General features: G+C 39.8%; 1 protein-coding gene across 1 annotated transcript in view; it reads right to left on the minus strand.

Annotated features, from left to right (window-relative positions):
* Positions 1-7641: 7641 nt before the first annotated feature.
* LOC126475179 (mRNA turnover protein 4 homolog) overlaps positions 7642-20549 on the minus strand; it is a 44483-nt gene continuing 31575 nt past the window's right edge. The window contains exons 4-5 of the mRNA XM_050102817.1: positions 11413-11641; positions 7642-8161 (exon numbers count right to left, since the gene is read on the minus strand). Coding sequence (XP_049958774.1) covers positions 7985-8161; positions 11413-11641 — 406 coding nt within the window. The 3' untranslated portion in view covers positions 7642-7984. The remainder of the gene's footprint in view (positions 8162-11412; positions 11642-20549) is intronic.

Consider the following 20549-nt stretch of genomic DNA (forward strand, 5'->3'; position numbering starts at 1 on the left):
AAAGTGGCAGGTCAAACCATACAATGGGACCTGAACTATGGGGCCGAAAATTTTGAGACTCCTTTTAGTTGCCTCTTACAACAGGCAGGAATACCTTGGGCATATTCTAACCCCCGAACCCGCAGGGGAATACAAAACTTTAGAACAATTGTTCTTATGAGCTTCAGGATTTACTCTGGCTGGAGGAAGTCCTTTTCTCTTCTTTTGGAGTGCACCAACTAATGTGAGTTTCCTTTCATTTAGTTCAACTAATTCACAAGGGAGCCAGTTGCCAGTTGTAACACATGTCTGTTGATTCCTTTGCATGGCTCAGTAAGACTTACAACATACTGTGATGGCAAGCATAGGGTACTACTTTGGGTCTATTCTCTAAACCAACCGAAGGAATCCCACCACAAAAATAAAACATTCTCTCATCACACATTGCGATGATCTTGAGAGCACATTTACCTGGTTTTTGGGATCTGCCCCTAAAGCTCAAGAAGATCTCATCACCAGTGACATATTCTGAAGGACTGTAATATTCTCGACAATTTTGAACGAGCAAATTTCAAAATTCACATAATGCGACAAATTTATCGCTTTATTCTCTAAGATCCCTTGTTTTTGTATCAAAACATAGCGCACTCAGTAAAATTCATACCTATTTTTTACCTTCATCCACTGAAATAAAGGTGGACCACAAGTGTGAGAAACATGTATGTCATGGTCAATGCAGAATTTTTTTTAGGACCTCAGACATTAACAAGAGGACTACAACAGCTTCAATCACTGTTTAATCAGTTCTACCCATGTACTGTTGTTCTGACTTTTACATCTCTGCTTTATGGTCAATTTCTTGATTGGTGTATTTAACCAATACGTGCATGATTCAACCAGTGATAAACAGTGCAAATACTTCACTCTCTTTGACAATGCCTTCTGCCCTACCTTTAAGAACTAGAAGATGGACAGTTATTTTTCTCGTGGACTACGCGAAAACCTACTTACAAAAACTTATCTCGCCTAATTCTGTTTTCCCACGTCACTCACTGAAAATATTTCATCTGCACAAAAATCTGACGTAGCATCATCATAGGGTGAAGTGGGGTCTTCCACATCATTATCATTTTGTACGATAACATCACTCATTTCACTAATAAGTCACTGATATTCCACAATCGTCCTCTGTATCTTCAACCTGTTGGCATAACAATTCTTGACGAATTACGTCTTCTGTAGTAAATCATAGATATTATGCTATAGTAACCTGAAAAATGATAAACTATCAAGAAATTTCTTTTTATGCCTTTCTTAAATGATGAAAAATGATAACAGAGATCACACATGCTATCTTAACTGACGTCGGGGCAGAGTGCACCCTAATAGTACCTAAATTATGGGACAAATTGAAGGTCAACAACTTACCTTCCCAGGTCATTGTCTTGTCAACTACTGCCCGATAGGGTAATTCAAGGTCGCAGTACCCCAAAACTAGTGGTGTTTTCTGTGCAAACAAGATGTGCCAAATCTGACACCACCTTGTGATAGTAAAGTTAAGAGTGTCTGACAATGAAAATACACTAACAAGAAAATTTAATCGATGACTCTCATTGCCTTCTATGTATTTATCAAGAGGAGAGGCATCTAACATGTAGACTGACCCAAGATTATTCTTACCTTTGCTTAACAGATCTTGAGGAAAAAGTAAGATTTGATGCTGCCAAGAAACATAGAAGTAACATCTTGAATGGAGGGGTGTTCACAATGGAGTGTAAAGATTGATACCAATGGTGATTCAATGGAGAAAGCTAACTGGTTTGGACTCATGTTAAAGATGAATTATCTGCTGTGTGCTGTCACTAAGGATAAATTGGATGGGGCTCCCAGGTGAGAAAAAGAAAGAGCCACTTCAGTTCACCAAGTTATTTCAAAGAAATGAGAACGTAAATATCACAGCAAAACATATTGTACCAAAATTTTAACTACACGTTACATAAAGTCAGACACTGTACAGTATTCAGTACAAATCACAGAAGTACGAATACATTTCATTATGAGAGTGACTGAAGGATTCACATCACCACAACACAAAGTGCAAGGACCCATCATGAAATAACACAACAAAATCAGTACTGTCTGCTTTCCTGAATTACTGAGCTGAAAAAAATGTAATTGCTATAGGAGATGGGGTGTGGGACACAACTGTGCTATGAAATAGTTGGATGATGAAGTGACTGAAGTGATGGTGAACAAGTCAAAGTGTTGTAAATTTCAGCACACATTGTTTTGTTTGGTTTTGCTTGTTTCCAATCTTACTTCAAGTGATTTTTTTCTGCTAATGTTACTTTTATTTTCATTTTTATAGAACACAAAAATACAAGAACAATGAGCCTACAGTTTTCATTAAATGTTTTGTGCTCTGAAGAGAGATGCCATTTCTTCAAAATTAACACTCACCCCGATGGTCCTTGAGATCAAGGTCAGTTTGCATTATGTGAAGACGGGGATAATCTTATTTTCTTCCCTGTCCTTCAAGGCTACTACATTGTTATTCCAAAGGACATCTCTCAATCTTGGCATGGGAACAGGGCACTTTCCTTGAATCTCCACTCTGACAAATCACCATACTCCATAAGTACGTGATGTCTCTGAAAGCTTACTGTCAATGAGATATGACTCATGAGTGAAATGGCTGGACTTTACAGTGACGTGGTGCAGGTACCATAGATCAAATGTTGCATACAGATGTATATGTAAACACGACCCAATAAAACAGAGGGTTTTTTTTTTTTTTTAAATCACTTAATCAAGTTACACACATTCATCTCATTTTGTTTGTCTGTACAGTCCACTGAACATAGAAAAAGAGTCTGTGCATAATATACTGACATTTTCTCAATCTCGAGCACATGAGTAAGAAAGCTTTGTAAGGGTGTAGGGCAGGGTTAGTGTTATTAACGGTACCAAGCTCCGTGATTTGAATAACTTGTTGCTCTTTATTTCCATATTACACTTCCATTCTATTATGGAGGTCATGTAATATGCATCGACTCCTGTATGCAAGCCAAATGAATTGCAAATGTACGTCATGAGATGAATAAAACACAATTAATCATATGATTGACTTACTACAAGTCACTGATTTGTATGACATTCTACAATAAGCAGCGACTATAATTAATACTGTTCTCAAATAACTCACTTTTGTTGCTCATTACTCTGCTCACAGAAATAATATCAGAACATCAGTATTTTGTGTCATACAACTAGTCTGATCACAACACAAGACTAACAGCAATTTTTTCATACTAATAATGGAAAATTATTACCACGGAATTCTGTTCTTCTGGAGGGTCCATAGCCTCAATATCTTGTACGAAAGAAGAAAAAAAAAATTGTCCAAACAGGTTGCTATACATTTATTGTACATAATTTTGACTGTAGTAATTTTTCTAGCCCTTACCACAAGCCTCAAGCTTCACATCACATTTGACTAAACAGCCAGTACATATGTGAAGGTACACTCGCAATAAATCTCAATAAATTAAATACGCTTAACATCAGAAAGTACAAAAAGTCAAATGGAGTTTGTATGTTATGTAGGTATGTATGAGAACTATGTAAATACAGGAATATATACATTCAACTTACGAAAAACAATAAATTCAATTTTTAACAGCAGAAGGCCTTACCACACTATTTCAAGTTGCAACTGACAAAATGTTGACTTCATTTTTCTATTTCGGTTCACTTATATTTTATGGTATCATCTTTTGGGTAAACTGGCATTTGTTACACAGGAGCTTGTAATAAGGAAAAACTATGGTTTCCAGTGTCCACTCTTATAACCTGTTTTAGAAAGCATACTGCCAAAAGATTCACAGTACATGAGCTACCTTATGACGTTTGTTGTCAACAGTCAATCACAGTTCAAAACAGCAGCAACATTCACAAATATAATATTATAGTGAAAAATGACTTTCACTATCTACCAATCAGGTGCTTAATTATCAAAGAAAAATTCAACCCAGAAAACTAATAAATTATGAGACAGAATTGCATATCTGAAGTTAATCTATCCACATAATCCTCAGCATTCTTTTGTAGTACCACATTTCAAAAGCTTCTATGCTCTTCTGGTCTTAAATGTTTCACACCGACATTTCAATTCCATACATGGTTACGTTTCAGACAAATACCGTCAGAGAGGATTTTTCATTTAAATTTACATTAGACGTTAACAAATTTGTGGTTTTCAGTAACAATGTCCTTTCTCTTGCCAGTTTGCATTCTGTATTATCTCTATTTTGGTCATCATCATAACTTATTTTGCTGTCCAAATATAAACACTCTGCTACTTTCAATGTCTCAATTCCTAACTCATTCCCTCAGAATCTGGTCTGGTTTCTACACAACTTTTTTGTAACTTTCTGCTGCACCTTTATTATCTACATCCATACTCTACAGATCGCCATGAAGAGCATGGCAGAGGGTACATTCCATCATACCAGTTGTTAGAGTATGTTCCCATTCCATTTATGTATGGAGTGCAGGACTGACTGAACGGCTCTGTGCATGCTGTAATTATTCTCATCTTGTCCTGAAGATCACTATGCGAGTGATACATGTGAGGTGGTTGTACCTTCCTGGAGTAATCATTTAAAGCTGGTTCTTGAAACTTTGTTAATGGACTTCCTCAGTATAGTTTATGTCTATCTTCACGAGTCTGCCAGTTCAGTTTCTCCAGCATCACTGTATTACCCTCCCACTGATCAGACAAACCTGTGACTATTTGTACTGCCCCTCTCTGTATACATTGCATATCCCGACAAACATCAGCAGTATTCTACAATGGGCCGTACGAGTGATTTGTAAGCAATCTCCTTTTTGGACCGATTGCAGTTCCCCGCTGTTCTACCAACACACAGAAGGCTACCACCTGCTTTACCCACAACTGGGCCTATGTGATCATTCCATACCATATCCTTACAAAGTGTTACCCCCAGCTATTTTTATCAGTTGGCCAATTCCAACTGTGATAATTGATATTATTATGTTTTTTCGTTTTGTGAAGTGCACAATTTTACATTTCTAAACATTAATGCAAGTTGCCAATCTTTGCACCACTTAAAAATCTTCTCAGTTTCTGATTGAATATTTATGCAGTTTCTTTAGACAGTGAATCTCTACAGATAACTGCATCGCCTGTAAAAAGTACAAGGTTACTATTAGTATCATCCCACAATGTCATTAACCTAAAACATGATTAGCAATGGTTTCAACACTTCCTTGGGGCACACCCCAAGTTACTTCTATATCTGACGATGACACTCCATCCACGCACAAAAACATGTTTTGTCCTCCACACTAAAAAATTCTCAAGCCAGTCACATATTTCACTTGTTACCCCATATGTCCAAACTTTTGATAATGTGTGTGGTTATGGTACCGAGTCAAATGCTTTTCAGAAATCAAGAAACAATGTATCTACCAACTGCCTTGACCAAAAGCTTTCAATATGTCATGAGTGAAAAGTGCGAGTTGGGTTTTGAATGATCGATGTTTCGACAATCCACACTGGTTGGCATATAGGAGGTCATTTTGCTCAAGATACTTCATTATGTTTAAGCTAAGAATTTGTGTTTAAGATTTTATAACAAATTGATGTAAAAGATATTGTGGACAGTTTTGTCGATCACTTCTACCACCCTTCTTGTATACGTGTTACCTGTGCTTTCTTCCAACTACTGAGCATGGTTATTTGTTCCAGGGATCTATGGCAGATTATAGTTAGAAGAGGCAAATTCAATATACAATCTGAGAGGGATTCCATCAGGCCACAGAGCTTTGTTCAATTTTAATGATTTCAGCTGTTTCTCAACACGACTGACATTAATACTTATTTCATTCACCTTTCCATGGTACAAGGGTTAAACTGGTGCAAAACTCCTGGGTTTTTCTTTGTAAAAGTACATTTGAAAACAGAGTTAAGCATTTCAGATTTTGCTTTGCTGTCCTCAATTTCAGTTAGTCTCATTCGCTAGGGACTGGAAAATAACTTTAGTGCCGTTAACAGCCTTCACACACGATCAGAATTTCATTGCGTTTTGTGAAAGATCATTTGACAATATCCTGCTATGGTAGTCGCTGAAGGCTTCGTGCATTGCCATCCTGACAACCACACGTGTCTCATTCTGCATCTCTCTCTCTCTCTCTCTCTCTCTCTCTCTCTATAATACTAAGCATTGTTTTACACCTATTATGTACTAATCTCTGTTTCTTTAGTGACTGTATATGATTGAGGGGACCTCTCCTTACGAACTGTTCTACTGGGTACATACATATTTAGTGAAAGGTAAAATATTCTTTTAAACTTGAGCCATAGTTCCTCTACATGCTCCTGCTCAGTGCTGAATGTTTCCAAGTTCCTCATTGAGATATGACACTACTGATTTTTTTAAACTAGTTTACTGAATATATAAATCTTTCTGCTTATTTTATTTGTCCTTTGTACTTTGGTAATCATTGTTGTCACAACCTCGTCATGGTCATTGATATCAGGTCTGATGTGGACATTCTCAAGGTCAGATCTATTTGTTGCCATTAGATCCAGTATATTTCCATCAGGAGTGGAGTTTCGAACTATCTGTTCTTGCTAGTTTTCAGAGAAGGCATTTAGTAATGTTTCACAGGATGTGTTATCAAGCCCACCACTAAAAAGGCTGTAATTTTCCCAGTTGATTGCTGGACGATTTAGGTCTCCACTGACAATTGCAGTATGATTGGGTAAATTATATACAAGTAAACATCAGGAGATGAGTTTGGCAGGCATTTGGAGGATGTAATTACTATTTTATGCCCACTCCTAATATTGAGTCTTGCCCTTACAATCTCACATGCACCTTCAATCTCTATCACAGTGGCTTTGAGTTTCTAGTCTACTGCAACAAAACCACCACCTCCATTTCCCATTAGCTTATCCTTTTGATGTACACTTAAATGATCCCTAAAAAATCTCACTTATATCAATTTCAGGTTTCAACCTATACCTGAAACAACTTCATAATTTCAAGGAGTCATTACAGCCAACATTGTCAAAAGTATTTTTCTAAATCCAAATGCTAAAGATGTAGGTTTGTCTGTCTGCAACCTGTCTCGCAAGATGAGCCGTAGGCTAGTACTGTTTAATGCATGCCTACATTTCTCCAGAAGAAAAAAAGATCTTTCTGATGTCAGTTTCTATTGGTCATTCCATTCTTCTCTAGGTGATGCACATTAGTATTTTGAAACCATGACTTATTAAAATGATGATTCTGTAAATCACTTGCTTCTTTGTTATTGGGATTGTAATGTTCTTCATGAAGTCACTGGGTATTACATTTGTCTCATTATCTCTGTCACCCGTCAAGGTACGTTCTCTCAAAGATCCTAATAATTCTGAGGTATTTTGTCTACTTCAGGTGTCTTCATTTAACTTAGGTCTTTTTAATACAACTAACTACAGCCAGTGTGGCAGATTGTCATTCAAAAATTATCAGTAGATCCATTAACTCACACCCTCAATATTCCACAAAAGGTGAACTTACCCGAGCTTCTCACTTTCACATACATGAGATTACAATCATTTAATACTGTATTAAAAAGTAAATTTATGCTGGTTATGAAAAATTGTAATTACCAGATATTTTCCACTTCGATAGTTCACAAAATTCCAAGTGTGCAGCAATATCACAATAGTATATAAGTTGCATCAGAAATTTAGATATTACATACATCAGTTTTGTTACAATATATGCTGATATAAATATATGAAATGTATATAGGTTACTTCAGTTGGTTTCTTTAAAAATACTGCAACACTGCAGTTGTCTCATACTGGCACATTACACTGAATTCATAATTACATAAAATAGAGTTTACAATGTTTGAAGTTTTTGTAACGTCAGGTAGAATATTTACAGTTATAAGTACGAACATTAAAATGTAAATCAGTCAGGTAATACTATTCATTTTCTTCTTCGCTAGCATACTCTTCCATTTCAGCATCATCCATTTCATCATCATGATCTACTATTGCATCTTCTTCTTTCTTTCTCTTGAATTTCTCAAATGTACCATCTTTTGACCACATAGACTTCATAACAAGCCTGAAAACTGCCATTTCATGGCCAAGCAATTTCTGTGAAAAGAAAAGCAATCAGCATCAAAAATTTTGCAGTCTTATAGCTACAGAGAACAAATTATTCATGCATTCCTGTGAAGAACAAAATTACCCTACGTATGTACGTCCTTTTGTGTGCATGTGCGAAAAGATAGTTCTTGCTTTTCACTAAAAAATTACACCAAAGTTCCCTTTTCCAGAATTTTTCCAAACTCACCTGAAACACACTCCCACAGATTTAACTATAACATTATTAGCTCCTCTACAAAGTTATGAAACTAAAGAGCTTAGTTAGGAATTATTACTTTTTTCTTAGAATAATTATCGAGACATGTTTAAGAGGTTCAGTGCTAAAAATCACACAATACAAGCCCCGAGGTAAGAGAAAAAATGGCAAGGAATTCTCCAAGAGTGCATTAACCTTCAGTCTTGTTCTGAGAGAACAAGACAAAAAGACAGAAATATCATCAAAGTGTAAACTTACTTCCTTGGAATAGGTGTCTATAGTGAATACTGCTGGTCACACGGTTCACAAGAATCTTCAATCCTGGAATCTGTATAGCATGCTAATTTGTGTTAGTGAAAGAAATATTTTTTAAATTTTGTTCTGAAACTGAAAGGCTCCCCAATATCTACTTGGGCCATGTTCAAGGCCTTCACACTGCAACACACAAGACCACCCTAAACCCTTGTCCAGAATGTTACACGATGGAACAGCAGCGTGGATCTAGCCATCGGAAAGGTAGATGACCTACAGATTTATTGGTTGAACTCCAAAGAAGTGTAACTGACCACAAAAGAAGCCACATCCAACACACTCTGAAGTACTGTTTGTTGGTATGGGACCCAAACCAATTAAGAGAAACTGGGACTTGAAAATGCCATGCACTTCATCACTGATTAGATCAGTCAGTGGACAGTCACACAGTTATTCAACTAGCTCCAAGGAGGGAGACTACAAGAAACGTGTCATGCATTGCTCAGATCTTGCTCTCTGAATTCGAGCCCCCATAACTATAAGAGTTAACAAATTTATTACTTTTATGAACTTACATCACATAATATGAGAATAAAATTATTTAAATTCAGGCTTAAACAGAAAGGCACTGACAACATTTCATTCCACACAGAATCTGCAAATGCCCACACAGAATCTGCAAAGGACCAGGAGTGGAAGGAGAGGGACCGATTATGGTACACTATGTGGTCTCTCAATGTGGGGATTTGGTAAGTACAAGTTACTCAAGTTTTCTCTCTTAATTACAGCCTGGCTTCTGAATTAATCAGAAAACTTCCTCAGCACCAGAGACTATATAACTCTATTTCAAGCATATCCTTTCCTTGCCACCCCAACCCAACCTCCGCCCCTCCCTCATCTGCTCCTGCCACACACAATGTATCAGAAAAAAACAACATTAAACAGCAATTTGTAAATCTCTGCGTAGTATTCTTTCTAATGGAACTATGACTGAGCCACTGGTTATGATAATATATTTAGTATTTCCTCTTACATTCTAAATATAATTAGTTATTCAATAATACAAGAGATACAACCTGCAATAACCCAACAAATGTTAGCCCACAGCCATATGTCAGCATGAAATGTAACCCTACACAACATGGGGACTATACACTTTCATGCATTAAACTATGACTCCCACAATGAAACTGCTTAGATCATCTTAACCTGAACTTGCAGCAAATTTACACAATGAGCTACAATGAAATTTAGGTGGACTCCCCCCCCCCCCCCCCAACTCTCCTGCACACATGCACATGCACTCACACCCACACACACGCACATTATTTTGAAAGGAGTGACTAGTGGAAATCGCTGAGATAGGGTGGACATTTCAGGTCTGACTAATTGCTGCTCACAATTAGCCAAAAAAATGATCTCTTAGTAGGCCATGACACACATCAGGCAATCAAGCGAGGGACAATGCTTCTATCAGACATCTGCGGGATCACTTTCCGTTCCTGAGCAACCCTACTCTGTGCTAGCAGATTCCACAGAATGCTCCATCAGAACTTATACTACTCAGAGTGATACGATCTTCACACTAGTGTGCGGAACTTCTCAGCAATGTGCTTCATGTCATCCACAATTGCCTAATTAACGTCATAGCCAAACTGTTGCCAGTATGTCAAACTATTATTACACCACTGTCCCTTCGCCTCCCCCAAAAACTTAATCACAAATGACACTACAGAGCCAGCTACCAGATTTAAAAATTCTAGCTTTCCGATAATATCCACCCAAACGTTTTTGCTCTGGTCCACGCAATGTTATTTCATGACTCCTCCCATAAAAATTTTCAAAGTCCAAGCCCTTTCCTTTCCAGCTCAAGTTTTGTATTGTCCAACAGCTTCTGAAGTTTTTAAGGTGACTAAAGACTTGCCACAAGTCTGAAGGAAGATCTCATATTAAAGTTTATGAAGTGAGATTTTGTGGATATATTCCAACTGGCTATCCTTTCAGTTTTTCTATGCTCATTATCTTTATACATTCTGCAAATATCCTACCCAAGTATCAATGGTGTTACAAACTGTCATCAACATTTCACACAATAATCTGTGGAAACTGTGTTCGCACATTCTTGTACGACATTATTCAGGGGTAGAATCTACCTGCAACTTGTTTTATGCCTAGATTATGATTCCCTTCACACCAAGGCACATTGAATGTATGAAGCTTTGTTAATACTATCACACTCTGATACCACCACTCCTAAAGAAAATGTTATCTATTTTAATCACAACAATATACTTGCCAGGGTTTACAGTACACTGTCCGAGTCTCCTCATTCCTTCAAGCAACTCTACATCTTGTCCTCTTTTTGCAGTTTCCTATGTTGCACTTACTACAGGATTGTTACAGGTGAAAACCACAGAAATTTTAATGAACTGGTAAGCTGAGATATTTTAAATTAAGTACCAAACTCAGACATGGGTATCAATGATATGTAGTGCTATCTGCACATTTATTGGTCCAAATATCATTCTCACAGCAAATGAATGTTTTAAGCAAGTAGTGTGCTATTGCAAGAATTTATTATTTTGACAGTGACAGAAGTTATTGTTTAACAGTAAAAGAACATGAAAATAATTATGTAATGATGTTTGTGTATGGACAATTCACAGCGAAGACTTCTGCAAACATACTGAAATCTTAATTTTGTTTCTGCCTCTTGTTAAAATACAGAACAAACCTTTTTTAAGATGTAGTTAATGTTTATTTGACCACAGGAAATGTGTATAACACCTACCAGTATGCGAGCTTGTTCAGGCTTTAGAACTTCACCAGCACGACACACAGTGTAATCCTTGACAAGTGTAACAACACCTTTCTGAAGGCTTGTAGGCATGCCGAGAGATCTTAGGTGTGGCTCAATGGAGTGAGGAAATTGAGACAAGGGACCTGCAGGCAATACTATTGTGTCTGTTGCTGCTCCACCTGATCTTGCATAATCACCCTGGCTGAAGTTGTCGAACCACCTGCCATTGAAGAATAAACAACACTACAAAAAATGCATGAGCATTGTTACCAAGAAAATACAGTAAACTAATAATGTGTGTTCTACAGTAAGTAGCCTGTACAAAAGAAGCAAGTACAAAATATGTACTGCTGGTGTTACACAAAGCTTTCAGACAACAACAAATAAAATTTCTGGTAAACCATCAACAAGTTATAGAATTTAATTGTGTTACCAGTGGTGTCCTCATCAACTGATTATGCTATGAACATGCAATCAAAATCAAGGCTAACAGTTGATTATTTGTTTTTGACATTCAATGCCTGACTGCTTTTGTTGTTCAATCTAACATTGATGTTTATTACAAAAAATAGAAACAGAAAGGTCCTTATGAACCTTGCTACATCTTAAATTTAAATGCTGCTACCAGGATAACAGGTACTTGTGAAACAGCTTTAGATCAGTTTCAGGTCAAGAAGAGAGCATTCAGCAGTTATCTAAAAAAATTTCAATGCAGGCTTTAGTGGCCACCTAGCACAAATACCAACTTTGCTACTTCAACAACATACTAAACAAACAAACAAAATTAATAGTTTATAAAATTTATGACCTAATGAAAAATTTAATGCCTTCATTGACATATTAACTCATTACTTTCAAATTTTATTTTCAAAAGGCTGTAACCTTAAGAGACAGCTGTAGAACAAACAACTGAATGAAAATGGAAATAACAGTTTCATGCCAGGAGAAGATACAGACATTACTACATAAAATGTGTAATTTGAATAAGTCTTCACCTGTATTAAACATGTATTATACAAAAATATTCCAAAATACTAAAACAAGCGAAAATCCAGGACGGAATGTAACAATATTATGGAAACAAAAGTTGATACTCACCATACAGTGGAGATGCTGAGTCACGGACAGGCACAACAAAAAGACTGCCACGAATAAATAAAGCCTTTGGCCATTAAGGCCTTCATCAACAATAGACATAGACACCCCCCCCCCCCTTCCCACACACACACACACACCTAACTCAAACGACTGCAGTCTCAGGCAACTGAAACCACACTGTGAGCAGCAGCACCAGTGCATGATGGGAGTGGCACCTGGCTGGGGGTAAGGAGGAGGCTGGGGCCAGGAGTGGGAGGGATAGTATGGTGGGGATGGCGAACAGTGAAGTGCTGCAGGTTAGACGAAGGGCAGAGGAGAGATGGGGAGGGGGGGCAAGTAGCAGAAAACGAGAGAAGTAAAAAGACTGGGTGCGATAGTGGAATGACGGCTGTGTAGTGCTGGAATGGGGACAGGAAAGGGGCTGGATGGGTGAGGACAGTGAATAAAGAAGGTTGAGGCCAGGAGGGTTAAGGGAATGTAGGGTGTATTGCAGGAAGTGTTCTCACCTGCGCAATACAGAAAAGATGGTGTTGGTTGGAAGGATCCATATGGCACAAGATGCGAAGCAGTCACTGAAACGATGAACGTCATGTTTGGTAGCATGTTCAGCAACAAGGTGGTTCACTTGTTTCTTGACCATAGTCAGTGGCCATTCACGCGGAGAGACAGCTTGTTGGCTGTCACGCCCACATAGAATGCAGCGCTGTGGTTGCAGCTTTGCTTATAGATTGCATGACCGGTTTCACAGACTGCCTTTGATGAGATAGGTGATGTTCATGACCAAACTGGAGTAGGTGGTGGTGGGAGGATGTATGGGACAGGTCTGACATTTAGGTCTATTACAGGGATATGAGTCATGCGGTAAGAGGTTGGGAGCAGGGGTTGTTTAAGGATGGAGAAGTATATTGTGACAGTCTTTTTGTTGTGTCTATCCGTGACTCAGCATCTCTACTGTATGGTGAGTATCAACTTTCCTTTTCATAATATTGTTTCAAAACACTAAAGAATAAGAGCAGGAAAAATAATGCATTATGATAAATACACAAATAATTCAGCTAATAAAACAAAGGTCATGTAGAGTGTTATGAAAAAAAGGAAACTTATGAAGACCGCATCACATATAACTGTACCATTACCCCATTACCACAAGAAAATAAAAAAAGTTACAAATCCCTTAGAAGCAATCAACACATTTAATAATTTCTTGACAAATGATGCTGATAATATAATAAAATCAAACACAAATAAGAATATCCACTCCAACAAATATAAAGCAAGCATACGTATTAGATCAGTGGACATCAACACTATCACACAAGATGAAGTAGCTAAAGCAATAAATGGAAATAAAAATTCCAACTTAAAAGAGTGCTAACTTCAAGTAGACACTTTCTGTGATTATTGAAAACATCTGAGGTAATTCAGACAAACAGGATGACCCATAATTCCACCAACAAACTTTCAGAGGATTTCAGTGCTACCATCTGAGTATTTTGTTACGAGGAATCCACAGTCTCCAACAGCTTGTTACCGATTTACTGCATTTTGTTTGGTTTTTGCCCCAATTAGTTTTGTATCTGTATTGCATTACAAATAGTGCACAACAATGTAAGTATTGAAAGTGTATGCTGTGCAAATTATTTCCATTTGCTCACAATAGCTGCTGCCCACGAAAGTAATGTCCTCCTTATCTCATTGTTCTGATGACTGCATTCAGTGCTGCTTATTTCTGTCTATTGTTTCGTTTTCCAGAGGTGTTAGTTGTGTGTTAACAGTGATACACAGCAGTACTATGGATAAGTTTACGGACTGTAATGGAACAGTAGCACAATGAAGTTGTGTTCAGCTGTTCCCACTCACTACAGCCAGCAGATTTCCCATTTGGAGTGTCATTTGCAAATTAGTTCCTATAGCAACATACAGAAAACACCAATTTTTCTGCTTTTGTGTTATTTACACATGAGGGCACATTTACATGAGAGAGATGTTCAACAGTATCATGTTTACATGAGGGGGCATGTTCAACAGTAGGACTAGCCAGGTGTGGAATGATGGAAATTCACATGCACAGGTGTGTCAATCCTATCAACAGAAGTTTGCCGTTAACGTACAAGGGGGTTTCACAAACAAGTTTGTGACTCGACCTTACCTATTTACTCATAAACTGAATGGAGTCTTGCACAAAATGGTCCTTTAACTTGTCCTCCCACACTTCCTAGAAGAAATGGCGTTGAGAATATTTGCTTATGTGGTTTCAATATGATGGGTTGCTGGCACACATTGCACTATGTTACGAACCACATTTAAGTACAGTTTGTATGACAATATAATATTGGTCACAGTAGTCAATGGGCAGATTGGTCACAAGATATGAAACCAATGGACTACTTCTGGGGGTGCTAAAGGGTAAGCCTAGTTTATGAAGCTCCAATAGATGCTAGCAGGAAAATGAAGTACAGTAGAGCTCTGGTAATTTGAGCAACAGCAAATCAAGGTTCCATGTAATTTGAGCTGGTCATAAGAAAAGTGAAATTTTACGTAAAACTTTAGTAAAAACCCATTTTCATATGTTGTCTGCATCTATGTTTTACACACTTACGAGTGTGTTACATTTTCAATTTTCTTTCAGTTTTCCATGTACAAGACAAATAAAACTGTTCCACTTAAAGTTTTTGTCCATAATGCACAGACATAGCCTTGGCCTCACAGTGCTAATGCATTTCTATTACAGATGGACAGGTACCATTATGTTTCGAGGAGTCTGATTGCTCTTTCTTTGTTGACCCTTCACTAATTGGAATCGCCTTACGACAATTGTACAATGCCTATCATCCTTATTGTTACCCCTATTGTTGTGCCTACTTGGCAACATTTGTCATTAAAATAAGTAACAATACAGTAACAAAATAATGAATAGAATAATTGCTACTCACCACAAAGTGGAGATGCTGAGTCGCAGAAAGGCGCAACAAAAAGACTGTCAGAAAGTAAACTTTCGACCATCAAGGCCTTTGTCAAAAGCAGACAACATATGCACACAAACGCAACTCGCACACACGTGACCACAGTCTCTGGCAGCTGGAGCCAGACTACGAGCAGCAGGGCATTATGGGAGAGAGAACTGGATAGGGGTAAGGAAGAGGCTGGGGCAGGGAGGGGGAGGGGTAACAGGATAGGGGTGGGGGATGGTACAGTGCTGCTGGGAGTGTGCTGGGAGTGTGCAGGGATGAGGTGGAGAGTGGGGCAGCTAGGGGCAGTCAGGAGATGGAGGGCAGGGGGTTAGCGGAAAAGGAGAGAAGTAAAAAGACTCAGTAAGATGGTGGAATAGAGGGGTGTGTAGTGCTGAAATGGGAACAGGAAAGGGCTAGATAGGTAAGGACAATGACTAATGAAGGTTGAGACTAGGACCACCCTGTTGCTGAGCATGCCACCAAACACTGCTTCACAGCCTGTGCCACCTGGATCCTTCCCACCAACACCAGCTTTTCTGAATTGTGCAATATATCCTGCGTTCCCAAGACCTCCTGGCATCAACCTTCGTTAGTCATTGTCCTTACCCATCTAGCCCTTGCCTGTTCCCATTCCAACAATGTACCCAGTCTTTCTACTTTTCTCCTTCTCTGCCCCCCCCCCCCTTTCTATGCTCTCCCACCGTCCATCTAACCTCCCAATTGCACCTAGCTTCCCCATTCTCCACCTCGTTCCTGCACGCTCCCAGCTGCATTTTATTGTCCCCCGCCCCTACTCTGCTATCCGTCCCCTTCCCCGCCCGAGCTTCCTCCTTACCCTCACACAGCTGCCTCTTCCATAATGCCCTGCTGCTTGCAGTCTGGCTCCAGCTGACAGGCAATACCTTCTCCCCATCCATAAAATTCTCCTGCTATCCAATCCCAAATGCCTGGATCCCATATCACATATTGAAACTCTTGCCCTCTAGGAACTAGAGCAACAAGCACAATCCCACCTCAAAAAAACTTTCCAACCTGCTCAACAACTACTCCCACCTTGGGCTAACAATGTCAAACGCCTTTACAACAACTTCCAAAACTCCCCCATGTCCCCTCACATCAGACAAGCCCTGTCTCTCAGACCTACTACATTTACTCCACCCTCCAAAACTCCCCCCCCCCCCCCCCACCACTACACAGAATCCAGAATCGAAACAGACCCAAAACACAGTCATGAAACTTCTCTCCAAAAGCCTTAGCCCCACAGAAGTATCAGTCCTTTCCAAAGGTCACCTTTTGCTCCACCCTCAAATTCAATCCTGCAGAACTTGAAGACTTTCACCACCAACCCTACCAATCAAACTCAACCAAAGACCAATGTTGAACCCTGCCTGACACAGTTCACTCCTCCATCCAACCTTGATCCACCCCCACTGCCCCCCCCCCAAAGAACCCCCCCTCCCCCCCCCCCCCCCACTTGTTAACTTTCCAGAATTTCTTAACCCCAAACCTTGCCTCACCATCATTCCAAAAACTCCTCAACATGCAAACTAATTAACATCCACAGAAAGATTGCAATCCACCACCTAAAAACTGATCCCAACCAACCTTATAATCCTACCAGCTGACCAAGACTCTACCACTGCTGTTTTGAACTGCAAGGATTACTTGGCAGAAGGACACTGCCAGCTGTCATATTCATCCATCTACAAACCCTGCCACAGCGACTCCATTCCAGAAATCCAGCAGGATCTCCAGTCTCTCCTCAAATCCTTAGGCCCATCCCAGAAACTCTCCCGAGTCAATCTCTCTTCTCACCCCTACTACTCCCTGCACTCCTACCTTCTTCATGCTTCCTAAAGCCCATAAACCCAACCACACAAGATGCCTCATTGTGGCTGGTTACTGTGCCCCCCACTAAGAGAATCTCTGCTCTCATAGACCAACACCTTTAACCTATTACCCGCTGGAACCTACCCTCCTATATAAAAGATACCAACCATTTCCACCACCGACTCTCCACAGTTCCTATTCCTGTTCCTTTACCACGTGGTTGCCTGCTTGTCACTATCAATGCCACATCCCTGTGAAATAAGATCATCCATGCCCTTGGCCTTACTGCTATTGAACAATACCTCTCCCAATGCCCAACGGAATCCGAACCTTCCTAGTCGCCATGACCAACTATATCCTCACCCCTGGGATATGGCTATAGGCACTCGCATGGCACCATCCTATGCCAACCTGTTCATGGGACATCTAGAGGTATCCTTCCTAAACACTCCTCACCTGTTTCAGATTCACGGATGACATTTTAGTGATCCGGATCGAGGTTGAGGACACCCTATTCACATTCCTGCAGAGCCTCAACACTTTCTCCCCCATTTGTTTCACCTGTTACTACTCAGCCCATCAAGCCACCTTCCTCGACGTTGAAATCCACTTCAAAGATGACTATATCATTTACCTCTGTCTGTATCAAACCTACTAACCACCAGCAATACCTCCACTTCAACAGCTGCCACCCATTCTGTACTGGAGTCCCTTCCATACAGCCTAGCCACCCATGGCCGTTGCATCCATCATGACAAGCAATCCCTCTCTAAGTATACCGAGGGTGTCACTGAGGCCTTTACAGATCATAATTACCCTACCAACCTTGTACAAAAACAAATCTCCCGTGCCTTATCTTTCCAGTCACCCAACACCTCCCAAAGCTCCACTGTCTGCCCATAGAGGAGCATTCCTCTTGTGACTCAGTACCAACCAGGACTGGGGCAACTGAATTACAGCGTTTCAACTGCCTCTCGTTGTGTCCTGAAATGAGAAACGTCCTACCCACCATCCTTCCCACTCCTTCCACAGTGGTATCCTGCCGCCCACCAAACCTACACAATATCCTAGTCCATCCCCACACAACCCTCGCTCCCAACCCCTTGCCACATGGCTCATATACTTGAAGAGGCCTAGATATGAGACCTGTCCCATATGTCCTGCCACAACCACCTACTCCAGTCCTTTCACAAACATCACATATACCATCAAAGGCAGGGCTACCAGTGAAACCAGTCATGTGATCTACACCACTGTGCTGCATTATACATGAGTTTGATGTTTGGTTTGTGGGACACTCAACCATGCGGTCATCAGCACCCATACAAAGTCCCACTTTTTACACAGTCCAATCTAACCATTATTACGAATCACAATGATGAAGTGATGAGGACAACACAAACACCCAGTCCCCAGGCAGAGAAAATCCCCAACTCAGCCAGGAGTCAAGCCCGGGACCGCATTCTATGTGGGCACAAGTGTCTGCCTGCATGAATGGCCACCAATAAACTGTGGCCAACAAACAACTGGACCACCCTGTTGTTGAGCATGCTGCCAGATTTGATGTCCTTCATTTCAATGACTGCCTCACACCCTATGCCATCTGGATCCTTCCCACCAACATCATCTTTTCTGAAATGTGTAGGTGGGAACTTGTTCTGCAATACATCCTATCACATGTTCCCATAACACTCCTTGCCACAATCTTCACTTGTCACTGTCCTTACTCATCTAGCCCTCCGCTGTTCCCATTTCAGCACTACACAGCCCTCTACTCCACAAGTCTTTTTACTTCTCTCCTTTTCCACTAAACCCCCTCCCCCCTCTCTGCCCTGCCCACCATCTACGCAGTCTGGCTCCAGCTGTGTTACGTTTGTGCGAGTTGTGTGAGCATGTGCATGTCTGTGCGCTGTTTATTTTGGACAAAGGCCCTGTTGGTCGAAAGCTAACTTTCCTGTAGTCATTGTTGTGCCTTTAAGAGACTCAGCATCTCTCCTTTATGGTGAGTAGCAACTATCCTTTTCATTATAATGTTACATTCAATTCTGAATTTTCCATTGTTTGTTTTTAACAATACAGATAACATTTCAGTTCACAACATTGGCTGACACTGTTGTATGTACTGTAGAGAGCCCACCTGTGTCATGTTAATTTTAAAGTGTTGTTGTATGTGTAGTGTGCTGTACATATGTAATTGTGTGTTTCTTAATGTCTTAATTCCTACATTACAATGAGTGGTAGGAACAAGAGAGAAAATTTGTGCTGTTGTATGTGAAAGTGGAGGTTTTGAAAGACTAATCAAAGAAGAAACATTAAAAAAAACTTACTGCTGATTATGGATTCGGTGAAGTGACAGTTGGAGATGGGCGTAGAAACAGAAAAAAATTGAGAAGTTTTCATTAAACATGTTTTCTATTTTGTCATTTAATGGAAGTCAATAAAGAAATTGAGTATGAAAAAACAATTGAAGATTTTTTTAATTTGGTTTACTCACCAAGGACAAAATGAAAATCCAATTTTGGGGCCTACTCTGCAACAAAAAGCTGTATTTTTTAGAAATGAGCTAAAGGAATGTGAGGACGATTTTACCGCAAGTTCAGCACGCTTGGATAGGTGGAAGAAGTGTTACGGCACAAGGCATCTAGAAATTTGTGGTGAAATACTTTCTGTGGCTTCTCACATGGTTACACAATTTTCTGAGAAATTAAGAGAATTAAGGGCTACAAAAAATGTAAAGAGAGGTTAACAGTTCTTGCTGCAATGAATGCAAGTGGAGACCATAAACAGAAGCTGCTGGTGATAGGGAAGTCTGCTGAGCCTAGAGCTTTAAAAAATATCACTGATTCTGCACTGGGCTGCTACACATTTAAAAAAAAAAAACACACTGTCCACACATGCATTGGAGGCCCAATGGTACAGACAGGCTGCAATGTCATCCTCAGCCGTAGGCATCCTCGGATGTGAATAAAAGTTTCTGTGACTCGTGACAGTACTTCTCAGTAACATAGCTCCCCAATTGGTCTCACAAGGGCTGAGTTCACCCTGCTTCCCAACAGCACTCAGCAGACCCGGACAGTTACCCATCGGAGTGCTAGCCAAGCTCAACAACACTTAACTTTGACGATCTGGCGGGGAATGGTGTCACCATCGCAGTAAGGTCATTGCCACGTCTGCTACGTAAGTCCACCAAAAATTTCCATCAGATGCTTTTACAAACACCAGAAGGTGAAGGAACCATCAAAGAATTTC

Source organism: Schistocerca serialis, chromosome 1 (genome assembly GCF_023864345.2).
Source record: "Schistocerca serialis cubense isolate TAMUIC-IGC-003099 chromosome 1, iqSchSeri2.2, whole genome shotgun sequence".
Classification (NCBI taxonomy): domain Eukaryota; kingdom Metazoa; phylum Arthropoda; class Insecta; order Orthoptera; family Acrididae; genus Schistocerca; species Schistocerca serialis.